Source organism: Coturnix japonica, chromosome 10 (assembly GCF_054131305.1).
Source record: "Coturnix japonica strain WE chromosome 10, WE-NBRP24, whole genome shotgun sequence".
Classification (NCBI taxonomy): domain Eukaryota; kingdom Metazoa; phylum Chordata; class Aves; order Galliformes; family Phasianidae; genus Coturnix; species Coturnix japonica.
Genome location: NC_140672.1, coordinates 20,374,618 through 20,391,210, shown reverse-complemented (window position 1 = coordinate 20,391,210; position 16,593 = coordinate 20,374,618). Strand labels below are relative to the sequence as shown.

The 16,593-nt window shown below is 51.4% G+C and overlaps 1 protein-coding gene across 1 annotated transcript; it reads left to right on the top strand.

Annotated features, from left to right (window-relative positions):
- Positions 1-15,054: 15,054 nt before the first annotated feature.
- On the top strand, positions 15,055-16,020 carry LOC107310808 (olfactory receptor 14A16-like). Its single transcript, XM_015856787.2, has one exon. It carries the CDS (start codon positions 15,055-15,057, stop codon positions 16,018-16,020), a length of 966 nt encoding a protein of 321 aa, XP_015712273.2.
- Positions 16,021-16,593: the final 573 nt, after the last annotated feature.

Below are 16,593 nucleotides of genomic sequence, written 5' to 3'. Positions count from 1 at the left end.
AGCCCTCAGTACAAAAAAGATATGGAGATTTTGGAAAGGGTCCAGAGGAGGGCCACAAAGATGATCAGGGGGCTGGAGCACCTCCCCTATGAGGACAGGCTGAGGGAGTTGGGTTTTTTCAGCCTGGAGAAGAGAAGGTTGCGGGGTGACCTCATTGCAGCCTTTCAGTACCTGAAGGGAACTTACTCCCAGGAGGGGAGTAAACTCTTCAAAAGGGTTGATAATAGCAGGACACGGGGAAATGGTTTTAAGTTGAAAGAGGGAAGATTTAGGTTGGATGTTAGGGGAAAGTTCTTTACTAGAAGAGTGGTTAGGTCCTGGAACAGGCTGCCCAGTGAGGTCGTGGATGCCCCGTCCTTGGAGATGTTCAAGGCCAGGTTGGACGTGGCCCTGGGCAACCTGATCTAGTAAAGGTGTATGTTTGGTGGCCCTGCTAGGCAGGGTGGTTGGAACTACATGATCCTTGAGGTCCCTTCCAACCCGGGTAATTCTGTGATTCTGTGATTCTGTGAGCTCAGGAGCCCCCACCTGCTGTTCAGAGGCACAAGGCAGGGCAGCGGAGAGGCTTTGGGAAGGAGCTGTGCAGCCTCCTCCCTCCCCTTGACCTCCCAAATGCAGCACAGCAGTCAGGGCGGAAGCAGTCTGATGGAACCCAGAGGCTTCCTGAGGCTGGGCTCAGCCTGAGCTGCAACCCTGCCTAGCACAAGCATTCCTGCATTTGCAGGAAGCCCATGGGATGCACAGCAGGGAAATGTGGGCTGAGTCTCCTGTTGTGCGTGCAGGGGAAGACTCAGAGGAACTGTAGGCTGACCTGGACAGGGAGAGGAGGAACCCGACAGCCAACACACCTTGTGCTCCAGCAGCTGCTCTCATACGTAGGTGGCCACCGCATCCCAGATGGCAACTGGCTTTGGAGGGCAGAGGAAAAGCAGGTCACACTGCATCTGCCACTTCCCAGTGGTCAGACTGCCTTGGGCTGGGTGTTGCCGCGTGCTTCCATGGTTCAACCACACTCTGCCCTAAAGTCTAGTGTTGTTCCCTGCCAGGACCAAAGCCACCATAACTCGGAATGATGGATGGCAAAATGGCATTTACTGGGGGTAGTCAGCACCTTATATACATTAATCTGTCTACGCCCCCTTGAGAGCATGATTGAAATATGCACCCAACATACATCACAGGGCAGGGGACAGAACAGGGGAGGTACTGCGACGTCACATCCCAAATCCTTGCTAACGCCTACAACACACGGGAGGGAGGTGGCAGATAGAAAGTGTCGTCTCCATCCCCAGCCCCGTATACATGTAGACAGCCCCGAGGTGGTCCCCATGCTGGGCCTCTCCTGCTGAGCACCAAGATGGGCTGCAGCACCACTCCTGTGCTAGCTGTGAACCCGTGTACCTTTGGTGTTAGTGTCCATCAGCTGGAGGCACACCCCGCTGCAGGGCTGTCCTTGCTCCGTGTGTTCTGCCTTGTGCTGGCGGGTTGCTCCTTCTTGGCACCAGCCATGCTGGAGCTCATCCCTTCAGATGCATCTGCTCTGTGCCAGATGCTCCTTCAGGATGCAGGACCCACTGTCGTGCTCCGCCTTCACCCCCTCCAGGGTGGCCATGAATCAGATTTCGCCACGGCAATGCAATGACAATGCGGCCAGTGCTGGCAGCTGCCCATAATTACACTGGCACAGCAGCCTGCTGCCCGCCATGACACAGCAGGAGCCCAGTTCTGCCCCTTGGTGGTTGCCACTGCCCATTCCTGGACCCCTCGTGTGCCAGCAGCACCACACCAGAGCTGGTGGCAGTGGGCCCCGTGGGCAGGCTGGCCTCGCCATGAGATGCTGAGCCCACCGGCATCTGAGGCTCTTCTTGTGCTGGCCTGAGCTTCTCGCTCCTAGACGTCTGTCATCTGGTGACCAGGAGCTCGGTGGCTGCAGCGCTCACTTACTCCCTTTGGACACCGAGGGCAGGCTGGACTTTGAGCTCACTGGAGACTATGGGGTGGGTTTCAATGCCTTGACTCAGCCCAGGTCTCCTGCTTTCCCTTGGGTTCCGCCTCAGCTTTGGGTTTGGCTGGATGCTGTTCAGGCAGAAGACAGCTTCTTGAGGAAGTTTTAATAGAACTTCCTTTTTAAGGTCAGACCATCAATGAGAAGCACTCCAACATCCTCTGGACCACAGTGATGTTCTCCCCATTCTGCAGGCAGCCGGAGAGCAGCGATACGGTGCTTTGGAGGCATACCTGTGCTCTCTGCCAGCTCACAGAAGCAGCTGCAGCCACCTGGCTGCACTTCAGGGGCTCCACCTTCCTATGGGCTGAGAAAATACCAGGGACGAGGCTGATGATACATTTGCTGTTCCACAGCTGCTTCCATTGAACTGCTTCAAAGGGACATCATCCAGAAAGGCCCCGTGTTTGGACGGGCTACTCAGAGGGGGAGGTCTGCATCTGAGAAGGGAGGTGGTGGCCCTGTTTGCCCCGTCCACAAAGCCAGCAGAGCTTGAATCCCCCCTCCTACCTGGCAGGGACTCCCTGCGGGACTTGAGGTGGTGCATAGCGATGAGGTTGCTGGCCAGGTGAAACACAGGCCAGCACAGGGTCATGGTCATGTCCTCTGTCCTGATCTCCTTGGAGATGATGTCAAAGGAGCCGAAGGTGGGAATCCAGACCCCCTGCGAGTGGAAGAGAAAGGAAAGTCAGAAGCGTTACAGGCTGGGATGAAGGCTCATCATCTTCCTCACGAAGGCTCTTTGGCTTCGTCGCTGTAAACTTTCAACCCTGTATGAGGGGAACCCCCAAACTGGTTCCAGCTGCCCTGTGGACATCTCATCACCCCACTGTTTTTGGGCTGTTCCACCCTTATCTTTATGGCCTTCATCCCCCTTGTTATTCCACACCCAGTGTCTGCACTCCCCATTCTTCTAACAACTTTGACATAAACAGTTTTTTTACTCCCCCTGTCCAGTTTCCATGACAATTTCTTTCTCTTCCTCACTGTGGGGCCCTTCTCTCACTCTTCTATACCCCCCTTTCCTTTCATCTACCAGGACTTCCACCTGCTGGATCATTTGATTCTTTCTTGATGTGTCCTGAAATAAGCCTCGCTCTCCACCTTTTCTCTTAGCTCATGCCTCTCCCATACCTCATGTTCTCTTTTGGTATTTTGATACTGGCTTCACACAGTTCTCACTATGCCAGGTGGGACTTTGAGCACTCCCATCTCCGCACAGCCACCCAAAACCTTGACCCAAACAGCACTTGCTCATTCTATGACTTCCATTTTGATACTCGTGCCCATTAACGAGAGTGCTATTACTTCCCTTCATAGCGGCCACTGTTTCATATGGCACCTGCCCCTCAGGAAATGGACTCCCTTTGACCGCTTTTATATCTGTACTGAGCAGATGAATTTAGTGACAGGATCCCAGATCACGGTGCTTTCGACCCTGCCTTTGGTAATCGTGTACAGACCCAGCAATCAGAGAAGTATCATGGTTTAGAAAAGCTGCCGATTACATGGCAAAGCAAATTAGTGACTGACTCATCATTTCTTTATCAGTTTAGCTTTCCATGGAGCCCTTTCCTTGACAGACCAAGTAGTTCCTCAGCATCTTGGAATCATCTCCTGTCAAAATACTTTAGTGACGCGTGAGGGCCTTAATAGTTCTACAAGGGAAGCCTCTGGCCACTATAAAAAGGTATCAACAAACAGCGACACTGTTACCTTTATCTTGTCAGTGTTCTCTGTAAGTTTGCAGCTTGACCAATTACTGATATGACACCAATATGATGAACAGTAAAATGGCAATTTATTGAAGCTAACACACATATATATACCCTATGCCCTTCGTGTACGCCCACTGGAAACGTATACACCATATATCTTGATGGCATGGGGATGGATCTATCTCGTCACAGCCCGAAAAGCGCACACTCGCCTAATACAACACGACACCCCCCTTTTCTTGGCAGTTCTGAGAACTCAATTTGCCACTGTTGCCCTGGAAGGTTCCCTTTCCCATTAGACCCACTTGTGCCCTGTTCCTGGTACTGGGATCGTATTTTGTAGGGTCCGTTTGCCCAATATATCCTCATACCTTCCCTTAGAACCAATCTTATAACTCAGATACAAGCACAAATGCTGGTGGAGAAACAGAGCAAAGCACAGCCTGAATCGCAGCTACCTTGCACTATGAAAAGTCTGAGATGCACCACGTCCTCACCTGATGGCTTGTTGGAAGAGGAGGTTCAGCAGCCACTCCACTATTCAGCAAGTTCTCCAGAAACCTCCTTCTTTCTTCCTGAGCAGCAGACTGGATGCTAAAACCTTCTCCAAAGTCATTATTAAACTGCACCTGGACTTGAAGCCCCAGGAGAAAACACAGTTCAGATCCAAGACCACAAAACAGTCATATTCTAGTCCAATACAATTCCAATTCTGATTTAAATTTCAGGACTAGCATTTCACCCACCATGTTATGGAAGGGGAACAGGGAGGGGAAAGGAAAGGGGAAAGCGAGGGAGAGCCTTCTAGCCCCACATGCCCCTGTAACCCACTCTATAGCCCCATATCACCCTATAGCCCCATACATCCCCAAAAGCCATGCATGCCACTAGAATCCTCCTACTGCCCACCCACAGCCCCCTAGAGACACATATCCCCCATAATCCTCCTATAGCCCACCCAGAACACCCTATGGAACTCTTGTAGAACCTCCCCCACAGGCCTACATAACACTGCAGCCACTAAGCTCCCTAGAGCTCTATGATCCCCTGTAGACCCCTCAGCCCAGCATAAGCCCTGTATCCCCTCCGCAGTCACCTATATTCTCCCCAGAGTCCCCACTGTCCCATATTACCCTATACCAAATAAAAGTCCCTGACAACTTTCTATAACTCCATACCCCTCCTATGGCCACTAGGAAGCTCCCCATAGCCTCACATACACCTACATCTACCCCTGCAGTCCCCCTAGCACCCGACAGCCCCATATCCTCCTAGAAACCCCACACAGCCTAATATCCCTTTATAGCCCCCCAAATGCTCCATATAGCCCCACATCTCTCCCAATAGCCCCTCCACTCCTCCACATCCCTCTACATTCCCACAACAGCTATCTACAACCCATATCCCCCTACAGCCCCCGCGTTCCTCTCACAGCCACCCATTCCTTATATCCCTTGGTATCCCCCCTCAGCCCACTACAACCCCATATCCCCCACTATTCACCCCTAGATCCATCCCACTGCCACCCACAGCCCCATACTACCCTGTTCCCTCCCTACAGCTGCCGTGTGGCTTCAGCAGAATGAGGGGAGAGCCGGGCAGCCCCGAGAAGGAAGATGGCGGCCGCTCGCACGTGCGGAGGCTCAGCCAATCGGAGTGGGCGGCACTGCCGCTGACCAATGAGATGGCGACATGGGTCCAGAACTGCCTCTGACCAATGAGCGGCTGAGGACAGGGCAGAGCTGCCACTTGCCAATGAGAGATCTGTGGAGATTTCTCTCTCCACAGACCATCCTGGAGGCAGTGACCACATACACGTCTGTGTAGAAATTGGAAGAAGCCCTGGAGGAAGCTTGGGAACTTCTGACATGATAACACACATCCAAGAACTTGTTGTGTGCAGGGTCTCACAGGGAATGAGGAAGAGGGGACCTGACAACTAACATTTAAACCAGCTGCTGCTGCTGGCCACTGCTGCTGATGAACAGCTCTCTGCTTCCAGCTGGACTGTGGGTTTCTGAAAACATCTGACCCCGACAGCTCCTGAAATGTCTCACAAGAAGGTTGACAGACAGAGTGACTGCATGACCTTTATTATGTTATGGTTCACAGAGAGCCTGTTTTACTATATACAGCATGTCTGGGCTAAACTACAAAGGTACAAGGTGAACAGCAATTGATTTCAATAATGACATTGTAGTGAAAAAAAATACAATATTTTTAAAAATAATACAAATAAATTACTCATGTAAAATAGCAGAAAATAAAGAAGAAAAGAGCTTGATTCAGTAAAAAGCTGCCTTACAAGCCATGAATTCCAAAAGATGGGCAGATCACTGCTTTTGAAACACATTTGTTCATCACTTTCCTCACTGCATCCTTGACCTCCTTGTTCCTCATGCTGTAGATGAGGGGGTTCGCTGCTGGAGGAACCACTGAGTACAGAAGTGCCAACACCAGGTCCATGGATAGGGAGGAGACAGAGGAAGGCTTCAGGTAGGCAAAACAGGCAGTGCTGAGAAAGACGGAGACCACGGCCAGGTGAGGGAGGCATGTGGAGAAGGCTTTGTGCCTTCCCTGCTCAGAGGGCATCCTCAGCACAGCCATGAAGATCTGCACATAGGACACAACAATGAAAATAAAGCACCCAAAGAATAAACTGACACTAAAAATGAGAAGCACAACTTCCCTATGGTAGGAGCCTGAGCAGGAGAGTTTGAGGATTTGGGGGATTTCACAGAAAAACTGGTTCACAACATTCCCTTGGCAGAGAGGCAGAGAAAATGTGCTGGCAGTGTGCAGCATGGAATCGAGAACCCCAGTTCCCCAGGCAGCTGCTGCCATGGTGGCACAAGCTCTGCTGTCCATCAAGGTCCCGTAGTGCAGGGGCTTGCAGATGGCAACGTATCTGTCATAGGACATGATGGTGAGATGGAAATACTCTGCTGAGATAAAGAAGACAAAGAAAAAGAGCTGTGCAGCACATCCTGCGTAGGAGATGGCCCTGGTGTCCCAGAGGGCGTTGGCCATGGCCTTGGGGAGAGTGGTGGAGATGCAGCCCAGGTCGAGGAGGGCCAGGTTGAGGAGGAAGAAGTACATGGGGGTGTGCAGGCGCTGGTCACAAGCAATGGCTGTGCTGATGAGGCCATTGCTTAGGAGTGCAGCCAGGTAGATACTCAGCAAGAGCCAGAAGTGCAGGATCTGCAGCTGCCGTGTGTTTCCCAGCGGCAGGAGGAGGAACTCGCTGATGGAGCTGCTGTTGGGCATCTGCTGTTCTGGGCTTGGAGTCCTGTTCAGGGTGCAGAAGATAATGACAAGTTGGGACGATTCTCAGAGACACTCCTTCTGCTATGCTACAAAATTTTTCATTCCCTCTCAAAAATGATCATTTAATACCATAACTTCAATTTATTTCCATGAACTTCACCATCCCTTAAGGAGAAGAAAATTAGGGAGTTCTTTCTCTCTTCTCATTTCCTAGTCATACCCAAGCCTTCTGATTATTTTCCTCTTTACTCCAGCTACTCTTCGAGATCCCAGCCCCAGCCCCTCTGCACTTCAATTTGTCTTAGAGAAATCTGCCTGTTTGCCAGACAAGTGAACTGTTAATGTCTGCAGAAAACAAAGAAACTATAACCTAAGCTGATTATATCCTTTTAGGTAGATGAAGCTGAAAGCACAACTTGTGTGACTGTTTACAAAACAGCTAACTGATTGGAATAATATTGGGGAGTCTCAGAGCTGTGTTCAGAGTTGACAGCCCCTTTTATATTTCTGCCTCCAATCTTCCCTTCCCTCTGAAAATGAAATGAAAAATCCCTGACTTGGCTCTCCTCTTGCAAAGTACCCTTACAGACACTCAGTTTTGCAGTGGAGCTGTGATCCCCCTGCCCCAGGCAGCAGCTGTGGCAGCACAAGCCCTGCCGAGGGGTCCTTCCCCCCACACATCTCCCTGCAGCGCCCTGGGCAGCTCCCTGGGCAGGCTGAGTGCTGAGCCTGGCAGGCAGCAGAGTCCCATACCCGGCACACAGCCCCTGGCGCACAGCAGGGACCCTGCTCTGCAGGACAGCTCTGGACACCCGCCTGCAGCCCCGGCTGCACAGCCTGCAGCCGTGCTGGGAAATGCAGCGCTCAGGGCTGGGCTCTGATGCTGCAGCACAGAAGCCCTCAGCTGGAGCAGAAGGCTTTTTCCAGTGTAAAGAAACATGCAGTGCCTGAAGACAGATCTGCTATGGGATGTGTCAGACTTATTTATCCCTGTATTAAATGTAGCTGCATGGCCTGATGTGAGACTTACCATGTCATGGCATGCGATCAATGCTCCTCCAGTAAGCTCTTAGCTTGCTCACACCTTAAGCATCCTGTAAGCTGTCTCTCCCTTCACTTCTATCCTCATATCACCTGCAGATCATATCCCAGCCCTGCTGTGCTGTGCACAAGAGTGGCTCCTGGGCACAGCTGTCTCTCTGCAGCGCTCCCCACTTTTATGAGCTCTGTGTTTCCCAAGAGGCAAGCTCAGCTCATCAGCAGAGGTTGTCATTGTTATCCTTCCCACTCATCTCCCATGAGATGTCTCTGGGTCTTCATGGACAACAGCTGAAAGACAATGGCATCATGACTGTACTTGAAATTCCAGACATACGGTGAGTCCTTCCAGATGTTGTTTAAAGAAACTAAAAGGGCACACAGACAAGGACAGGGATGGTTGGACTTTCCCTGTGAAGGGCAGTGATCCAGATGAGGCTGGATCCCTCTCATCTGTAGAGGGAAACCCTGGGGCTGAAATGGGATTCAGCTCCCCATGGACCCACAGGAGCTGGGATTTCTCTGGTTAAGTTCAGATGAGCACAAGGAGTTGCCTGCATTTGAACTCCTGCTCTGAGTCCTCGGTCCTTCAGCAGGGAGGCAGATGCTCACACACACGTACACTGGGTGATGCCCAAGGTGCCTGGGGTGCTCTTGGAAGAGTACCAGGGCTTGTAAACAGTTTTCATGGAGTTATCTAGATCAATCTATGTCCATGACAAGGGGAGGCAGTAGGCCTTTGGGCCCCCCACCCCTGACAAATGGGAAGGTCAAAAGGGAAAGGGGTTGGGAGATGGGAACTGGGCTCAAGGTGCCCACACTCACATAGGAAGGACCACAAGTCGGCCAGGGAGAGTCAGGGAGGCCACCAGTGCTACCTGGGACAGCAACATGTCCAGCAGCTAAGGGGCTTGTGCAGGGGGAACGGGGAGGTTGTGGGACGGCCTGTTCATGGCTGAGGCACTGGGAACTGGAGGAGAACACGGCAGGGGGAGCTGACAGCACCACAGCACCTGCACTGAGCAGCTGGCCAGGTCCTGGTGGGCCACGTGCGGTCTGAGCAAGGCTGACAGGGCTGCCCAGACCAGGGAGAAACCTATGGCTGACCTTGAATTCAACTTTTCTGAACGTCTCCTTCCCACAGAGCTTCTCAAGGATGTTGTAGTAGTATTTCAGTTCAAAGTTCATTCCTTGACAGAGGAGCACTCCAGTGTCCTTCGGGACAAAGGCATTGTTCTCCTTGTCCTGCAGGCAGCTGAAGAGGAGGGCCACAGTTTTTTGGACGCAGGCCTTCCCTCTCTGCCAGCTCACAGAGACAACAGCAGCCACCTTTCAGTATTTCAGGGGCTCCACCTCCTTAAGGGCTGAAAAATAGGAGGATCGGAGTTGATCCTACATTCAGTTTTCCACAGGTGCTTCCCTAGAACTGATACTTGCAGCCATCTCCCAGCCGGCACCCTTCCTTTGGGGGGGAGGTCTTGTTCTGAGAAGGGAGGGGGTGGCTTTCTTTGCCCCGTCCATGAAGCCATCTGGAGCAGCATAAGGGCGAAGCAGATGATCAGTAGAATAATCACAATCCACGCGAGGATGGTTCCAAGAATATCGCTGAACCACAACTGGTACCAGAAGTCAGGGATACCCAGCTTTCTGCCCCACCAGTCGCAATTGATGTACCCTTCTATTCAGGCTGTGGGGAGGTCTTGGACAGATCACAGCTCTCCTTAATGTAGTGCTGGACAGTCCCATCAAAACCCAGTGCCACACAGGGCTCAGGATCCATCAAGGCTGAGGTTACTGCAACCACCATGGCCCTTCACGCGTAGCGATGCAGGCATGCCCATGCCCCATGATTGACAGAGAGAGTGGTTCAGTGCCCCTTGGCCTGCTCCCTTTGCTGCGGATGTAGACTTGTCCTTCAGACCACTGAGGCTACCCAAAGCAATATGCAAGTCCATCGTCTGTCAGAGCCTGGATGAAAACAAGAATTGCCAAACAGCAATTTGCACCTCTTCTCAGGGAATCTCAGAGGATACCCACTGTGCAGGCGGGAAGACCAGTGTTGCTGGCAGTACAAAATGCACTTCTGATGATTAACATGCACAAGACCGGTCCAGTAATCTCTCCCCCCTCTAAAAGCATCAAGGCTGGTTTTCATTGTTTGACGGCATGTTCTACGATAGCCTGACCCATGCTGTTAGTGGGAAGGCAAGCGCCGACTGGTGGAACTGCTCGTGAGAATGGACAGCGGCTGCATGCAAATCTACTATCTGTGGCGGCAAGGGAACTTACCTGCGTCTTTAACTTCTCTACCCGTGCTGCCTCCTTCAAATCCTCTGCCCCTCCATATGGTGGGGGAGTGATAAAGGGTGGGGCACTCTCTTCGCCACCTGATATCGCCACTGACCCCTGTGGGGCTATTGGGAAGTGAATAAGACTGTGTGTTCCCATGCTCCAAAATGACCCATCGGGACTTTGCCCCACGCAACCCAGGATTGAGGGGGCAGAGGGCTGTGAAGGGGAAGGCAGGAAGTGCGACAAGGGGTGCCCCCGAGTGCTTCACTTCTCCCCCTTCCTCCACCTCAGAAACAACTGCCCCATCTACCTGATCCTTGATTTCACCCTCCGGAGGCCTGTCCTGTTGTCCCAGCTGGTCAGTCACTTCCCCCTGCTTTGGAGGTCCAGGCTCTATTACAGAGTCTTCTGACCTCAGGACAGCATAAGCTGTCTCCCAAACGTCCTGAGTCTCCCTAGCCTTCTCAAGAAGATTCCTAAGGGACCTCAAGGCCGGCAGCAAAGCCAGTGCCTCCTTATTCCCCTGAAACATGCACTGGATAAGTTCCTCCCCAGCCCACTACAGGGCCTGCTTGCTCACACAGTGAGCAGAGCTATCGCCCGAGCCAGTCCGCATCATCCAGTGGAATAGTGGGACCAACTCCTTCTTCTGGACCGGGCACTCCACATGCTGCCCCAAGCCCTTAAGGCTACTCACCACCCGCTCCATTATCAGAGCGATGTGGCCGAGCCTCGTCGTGCACTCGGATGCCTTCGTGCGTCCCGGCAGCTCCGCATGACCACGATACCTCAGCGTGTCGCCAAGATTGGCAAATCTTTGTAGTGGATCACGTCAGGTAACAAACATAGCAGCAAAGATTCCCTTGGGTCAGGCCTGCTGTCAGCATGGAAACTCAGCGTGACAACACACATGTTCAAGCAGCCCCAGTGATGTCACCTGCACTGGGACTTCCTCTGCCTGCCCCGGGGCCACAGCCTGGGAGCTTTCCCTGCCTCGCATCCTCACCAGCCAAAGCCTGCTGTGCTGTATGGATGTGGTCCCTCTGGGCAGAAGCTCTGCTGTACAAACCCTCAGGGCCAGAGGGAGAGGCCTGTCAGGTCTGAGCCTCACCAGGCCGCGCTGCAGTCTGCTTGCCGGGCCGTGACATGCAGACCCTCAAAGTCTGTTTTGGGTTCCCACTATGCACACGGGTGTACTGGCTTTGGAAGCAGCCGCTTCAGCAAGCTCCCACTGGCTCGTGACCCTGTCGTGCCCACACCTTCCCCACCTCCAACCCCTCACACAAAGGTGCTGTGACTGGAGGCTGAGTCCTCTCGAGTCCTGTGAGGCACCAAGGTGAAAAGCTAATCCCTTGTGACCCTAGGAACATGGCTTGTGGGGACACTGAGAGGTGAGAGGCCAATGGAGAAAAAGACTATGGCGACATCGTGGTGCTACAGGTACATCATGGGGACAGCAAGATATGGAGAAATGAAGACAGTGGCAATATGGGAACATGAAGTGTGCCCCTGTGGTGCAAGTGGTAGAAGTGCCGCTCTGCTACACAGGAGGCTCGAATCCTGGGGGGTTGGACTCGATGATCTCTAAGGTCCCTTCCAACCCGCACAAGACTACGATACTATGATGATATGATGATGAAGACATCATGGTGATATGAGGACGTAGGGATATGGGACACATGGAAGCAGATGGGTGACAGGGACATCAGAACACGGGGAACAAAGTGCATAAATGGTGCATTTCATGCTTGTGTTGGACAGGAGTTCAGCAAGGCTTCTTTTAGCAGTTATTTCATTGTACCACTTGCCATGCTGCATGAATCTAGTGGCCAAGACTCTAGGCATCCTCACTATAATAAGGGCTGTACGTGTAAGAGGAAGAGATCCTGATGCTTGAAGTATGCTGTTCTCTGACCATTGCCTGCTGTAACTTTGTCTTAAGGTAAAACAGTTGATTCAAAATGTGTTATTTTCCGTGAAAAAGATAACAGTTGTGGATGCTGTTCTTGGTCACGATAATGTCTGTCCCTGTTCTGAATGATAGGATGACAGAATGATAGGATGGCTTGGGCTGGAAGGGACGGCAAGGATCATCAAGTTCCAATCCCTTTGCCATAGGCAGGTACACCAACCTCGAGATTTGGCTCTAGAACAGGTTGCCCAGGACCCTATCCAAGATGGTGTTGAACACCTCTGGGGACGGAGTATCCACAACCTCTCTGGGCAGCCTGTCCCAGCATTTCCACCACTCTACTTGTAAAGAACTTCCCGTTGACATCCAATGTAAACTTTGCCTCCTTGAGATTTGTCTAGGGGTTTTCCCTGGATGTCAGTCTGGAACAGGGGGGCAAAGACACCCGGAAAAGAAAAAAAAAGGAGAGACAAAGGAATGAAGGAAAAGAAAGGAAAGAATTTGCCCCGTGACCCGTCAAGACCTGGGCCTAGCACTCCAGGAAAGGGAGAAGGACAGAGAGCAAACAGAACATTTTAACAAAGAGAAAACACACTGGAAACAATCTGATATTACATTATTAAATGTAAGCAAATCAGATAAAATGAGCGAGAAAAGAGTACACCAAATAGTGCAATGGAGGCTCGTGTTTTCCTCTGCTGTGAGCTGAGATGGCCAAAGGCAAAAGGCCATTGGGATCTAGCCCTAAGTCTGACCTCACTTCCTCTTTGCACCAAGTCCTCCAGAGATGCTGCCCCTCCTCTACGCTCTGGGAACCCCAAATGCCCAAAACGGCGGTAACATGGAAGCAAAATGTGAACTCTATAACTCCCACTGTTCTGCATGATGTTGTTATGTGGAATACTGCTGGCAAAAATCACAAACCCACAACACAAAGCTCATCCATTTAGTCACCTGAGTAACTCTGCTTGCTCCATGGAGATGTAAAAAAAGCAATTTGAGATGCCCTAATTGATGGGATCTGTTGTAATTAGGATGGCCAAGAATACCTCTTGCCCCCCTCTGGACCTCAGATGGTGCTCAGAAAGAAGGTGTCTATCTCAGGGATTTCCCACACGGTTTACAAGCACTGGCAGACATCCAGGAGCACCCCAGGCACCTTGGGCATCACCCAGTGTCCGTGTGTGTGAGCAACTGCCTCCCTGCTGAAGGTCTGAGGACTCAGAGCAGGAGCTCACATGCAGGCAACTCCTTGTGCTCATCTGAACTGAACCAGAGGAATCCCAGCTCCTGTGGGTCCACGGGGAGCTGAATCCCATTTCAGCCCCAGGGTTTCCCTCTACAGATGAGAGGGATCCAGCCTCAGCTGGATCACTGCCCTTCACAGGGAAAGTCGAACCCTCCCTGTCCTTGTCTGTGTGCTCTTTTAGTTTCTTTAAACAACCTCAGGTAGGACTCACCATATGACTGGAATTTCAAGAACAGTCATGATGCCATTCTCTTTCAGAAGCTGTTGGCCATGAAAACCCAGGGACATCACAGGGGAGATGAGTGGGAAGGATAACAATGACATCCTCTGCGGATGAGCTGAGCTTGCCTCCTGGGAAACACAGAGCTCATAATAGTGGGTAGTGCTGCAGGGAGACAGCTGTGCCCAGGAGCCACTCTTGTGCACAGCACAGCAGGGCTGGGATATGATCTGCAGGTGATATGAGGGTAGAAGTGAAGGGAGAAGCAGCTTATGGGATGTATAAAATGTGAGCAAGCTGAGAGCTTACTGGAGGAGCATTGATCGCATGCCATGACATGGTAAGTCTCACATCAGGCCATGCAGCTACATTTAATACAGGGATAAATAAGTCTGACACATCCCATAGCAGATCTGTCTTTAGGCACTGCATGTTTCTTGACACTGGAAAAAGCCTTCTGCTTTAGCTGAGGGCTTCTGTTCATGCAGCATCAGAGCCCAGCCCTAATGGTTGCATGTCCCAGCACGGCTGCAGGCTGTGCAGCCGGGGCTGCAGGCGGGTGCCCAGGGCTGTCCTGCAGAGCAGGGTCCCTGCTGTGCCCCAGGGGCTGTGTGCCGGGTATGGGACTCTGCCGCCTGCCAGGCTCAGCACTCAGCCTGCCCGGGGAGCTGCCCAGGGTGCTGCGGGGAGACGGGTGGGGGGAAGGAGCCCCCCGGCAGGGCTTGTGCTGCCACAGCTGCTGCCTGGGGCAGGGGGATCACAGCTCCACTGCAGAACTGAGTGTCTGTAAGGGTACTTTGTAAGAGGAGAGCCAAGGCAGAAATTTTCCATTTTTTTTCTGAGGGAAAGGAAGATTGTTGGTAGAAATCTAAAAACACAGCTTGGAGACTCCCCAGTATTTCCCCAATCAGTCAGCTGTTTTGTAAACAGTCACACAAGTTGTGCTTTCAGCCTCATCTACTTAAAAGATATAATGAGCTAGGTTATAATTACTTTGTTTTCTGCAGACATTAAGAGTTCCCTTGTCCTGCAAACAGGCAGATTTCTCTATGACAAATTGAAGTGCATACATGCTGCGGCTGGGGTCTCGAAGAGCAGCTGGATTAAAGAGGAAAATATCCAGAAGGCTGGGGTATGATTAGGAAATGAGAAGAGAGAAAGAGCTCCCTAATCTTCTTCTCCTTAAGGGATGGTGAAGTTCATGGAAAGAAATTCAAGTTATGGTGTTAAATGATCATTTTCCAGAGGGAACGGAAAATTTTGTAGCATAGCAGAAGGAGTGTCTCTGAGAATCATCTGAACTTGTCATTATCTTCTGTTCTCTGAACCTGACTCCAAGCCCAGGAACAGCAGATGTCCAACAGCAGCTCCCTCAGCGAGTTCCTCCTCCAGCCGCTGGGAAACACACGGCAGCTGCAGCTCCTGCACTTCTGGCTATTGCTGGGCATCTACCTGGCTTCCCTCCTGGGCAATGGCCTCATCAGCACAGCCATTGCTTGTGACCAGTGCCTGCACACCCCCATGTACTTCTTCCTCCTCAACCTGGCCCTCCTTGACCTGGGCTGCATCTCCACCACTCTCCCCAAGGCCATGGCCAACGCCCTCTGGGACACCAGGGCCATCTCCTACACAGGATGTGCTGCACAGATCTTTTTCCTTGTCTTCCTCAGCTCAGCAGAGTATTCCCTTCTCACCATCATGTCCTATGACCGCTACATTGCCATCTGCAAGCCCCTGCACTACGGGACCTTGATGGACAGCAGAGCTTGTGCCACCATGGCAGCAGCTGCCTGGGGCACTGGGGCTCTCTATTCCCTGCTGCACACTATCAACACGTTTTCACTGCCTCTCTGCAAAGGGAATGTTTTGAACCAGATTTTCTGTGAAATCCCACAGATTCTCAAGCTCTCCTGCTCAGGCTCCTACCACAGGGAAGTTGTGCTTCTCATTCTTAGTGTCAGTTTAGCCTTTGGGTGTTTTGTTTTCATTGTTGTGTCCTATGCGCAGATCTTCATGGCCGTGCTGAGGATGCCCTCTGAGCAGAGACGGCACAAAGCCTTCTCCACGTGCCTCCCTCACCTGGCCGTGGTCTCCCTATTTGTCAGCACTGCCTTTTTTGCCTACCTGAAGCCCTTATCTATTTCCTCCCCTCTCCTGGATCTGACAGTGGCACTTCTGTACTCAGTGGTTCCTCCAGCAGTGAACCCCCTCATCTACAGCATGAGGAACAAGGAGGTCAAGGATGCAGTGAGGAAAGTAATGACAAAATTTCTTACTAAAGCAGTGATCTGCCCATTTTTTGCAATTCATGGCTTGTAATGCAGATTTTTACTCAATCAAGCTTTATTTATTGTTTGTTTGTATTGTGCCATTTTATCTGTGTAATTTATTCTTATTCGTTTTTTAAAAATACTGTAATGTTTTCACTACTAAGTCATTACTGAAACCAATTCTTGTTCAGCTTGTGCCTTTGTAGTGTATCCCAGACACACTGTACATAATGTACCAGGTTCTTTGTGAATCTTAACAGAATAAAGGAAATGCAGTCACTCTGTCTGCCGTCCTTGTGAGACGTTCCTGGACCTGTACTGGTCAGACTGCTCATAAACTTCTGCACCAGAGGAGGTGACCCACCATTACCACTGCTGAAACACACCTCTTGTTGCAGAATGGCGGGAGAAAAGCAAACGACCACACCTGTCATTGATATATGATCAGCTAATCTCCTTTATTCCTTGGCTGCGTGTACCTTTATAATATGGATAATTAGCTCATAAATATTGCAAAAGCGGAGCTCATCATTGGTTCCCAATTACATACCATCCCCAAGTATCTTTGCAACTTGTTGTTATCATCCTGAAAGTTACTCCCTTGCTGAGTTCACAAAACCGT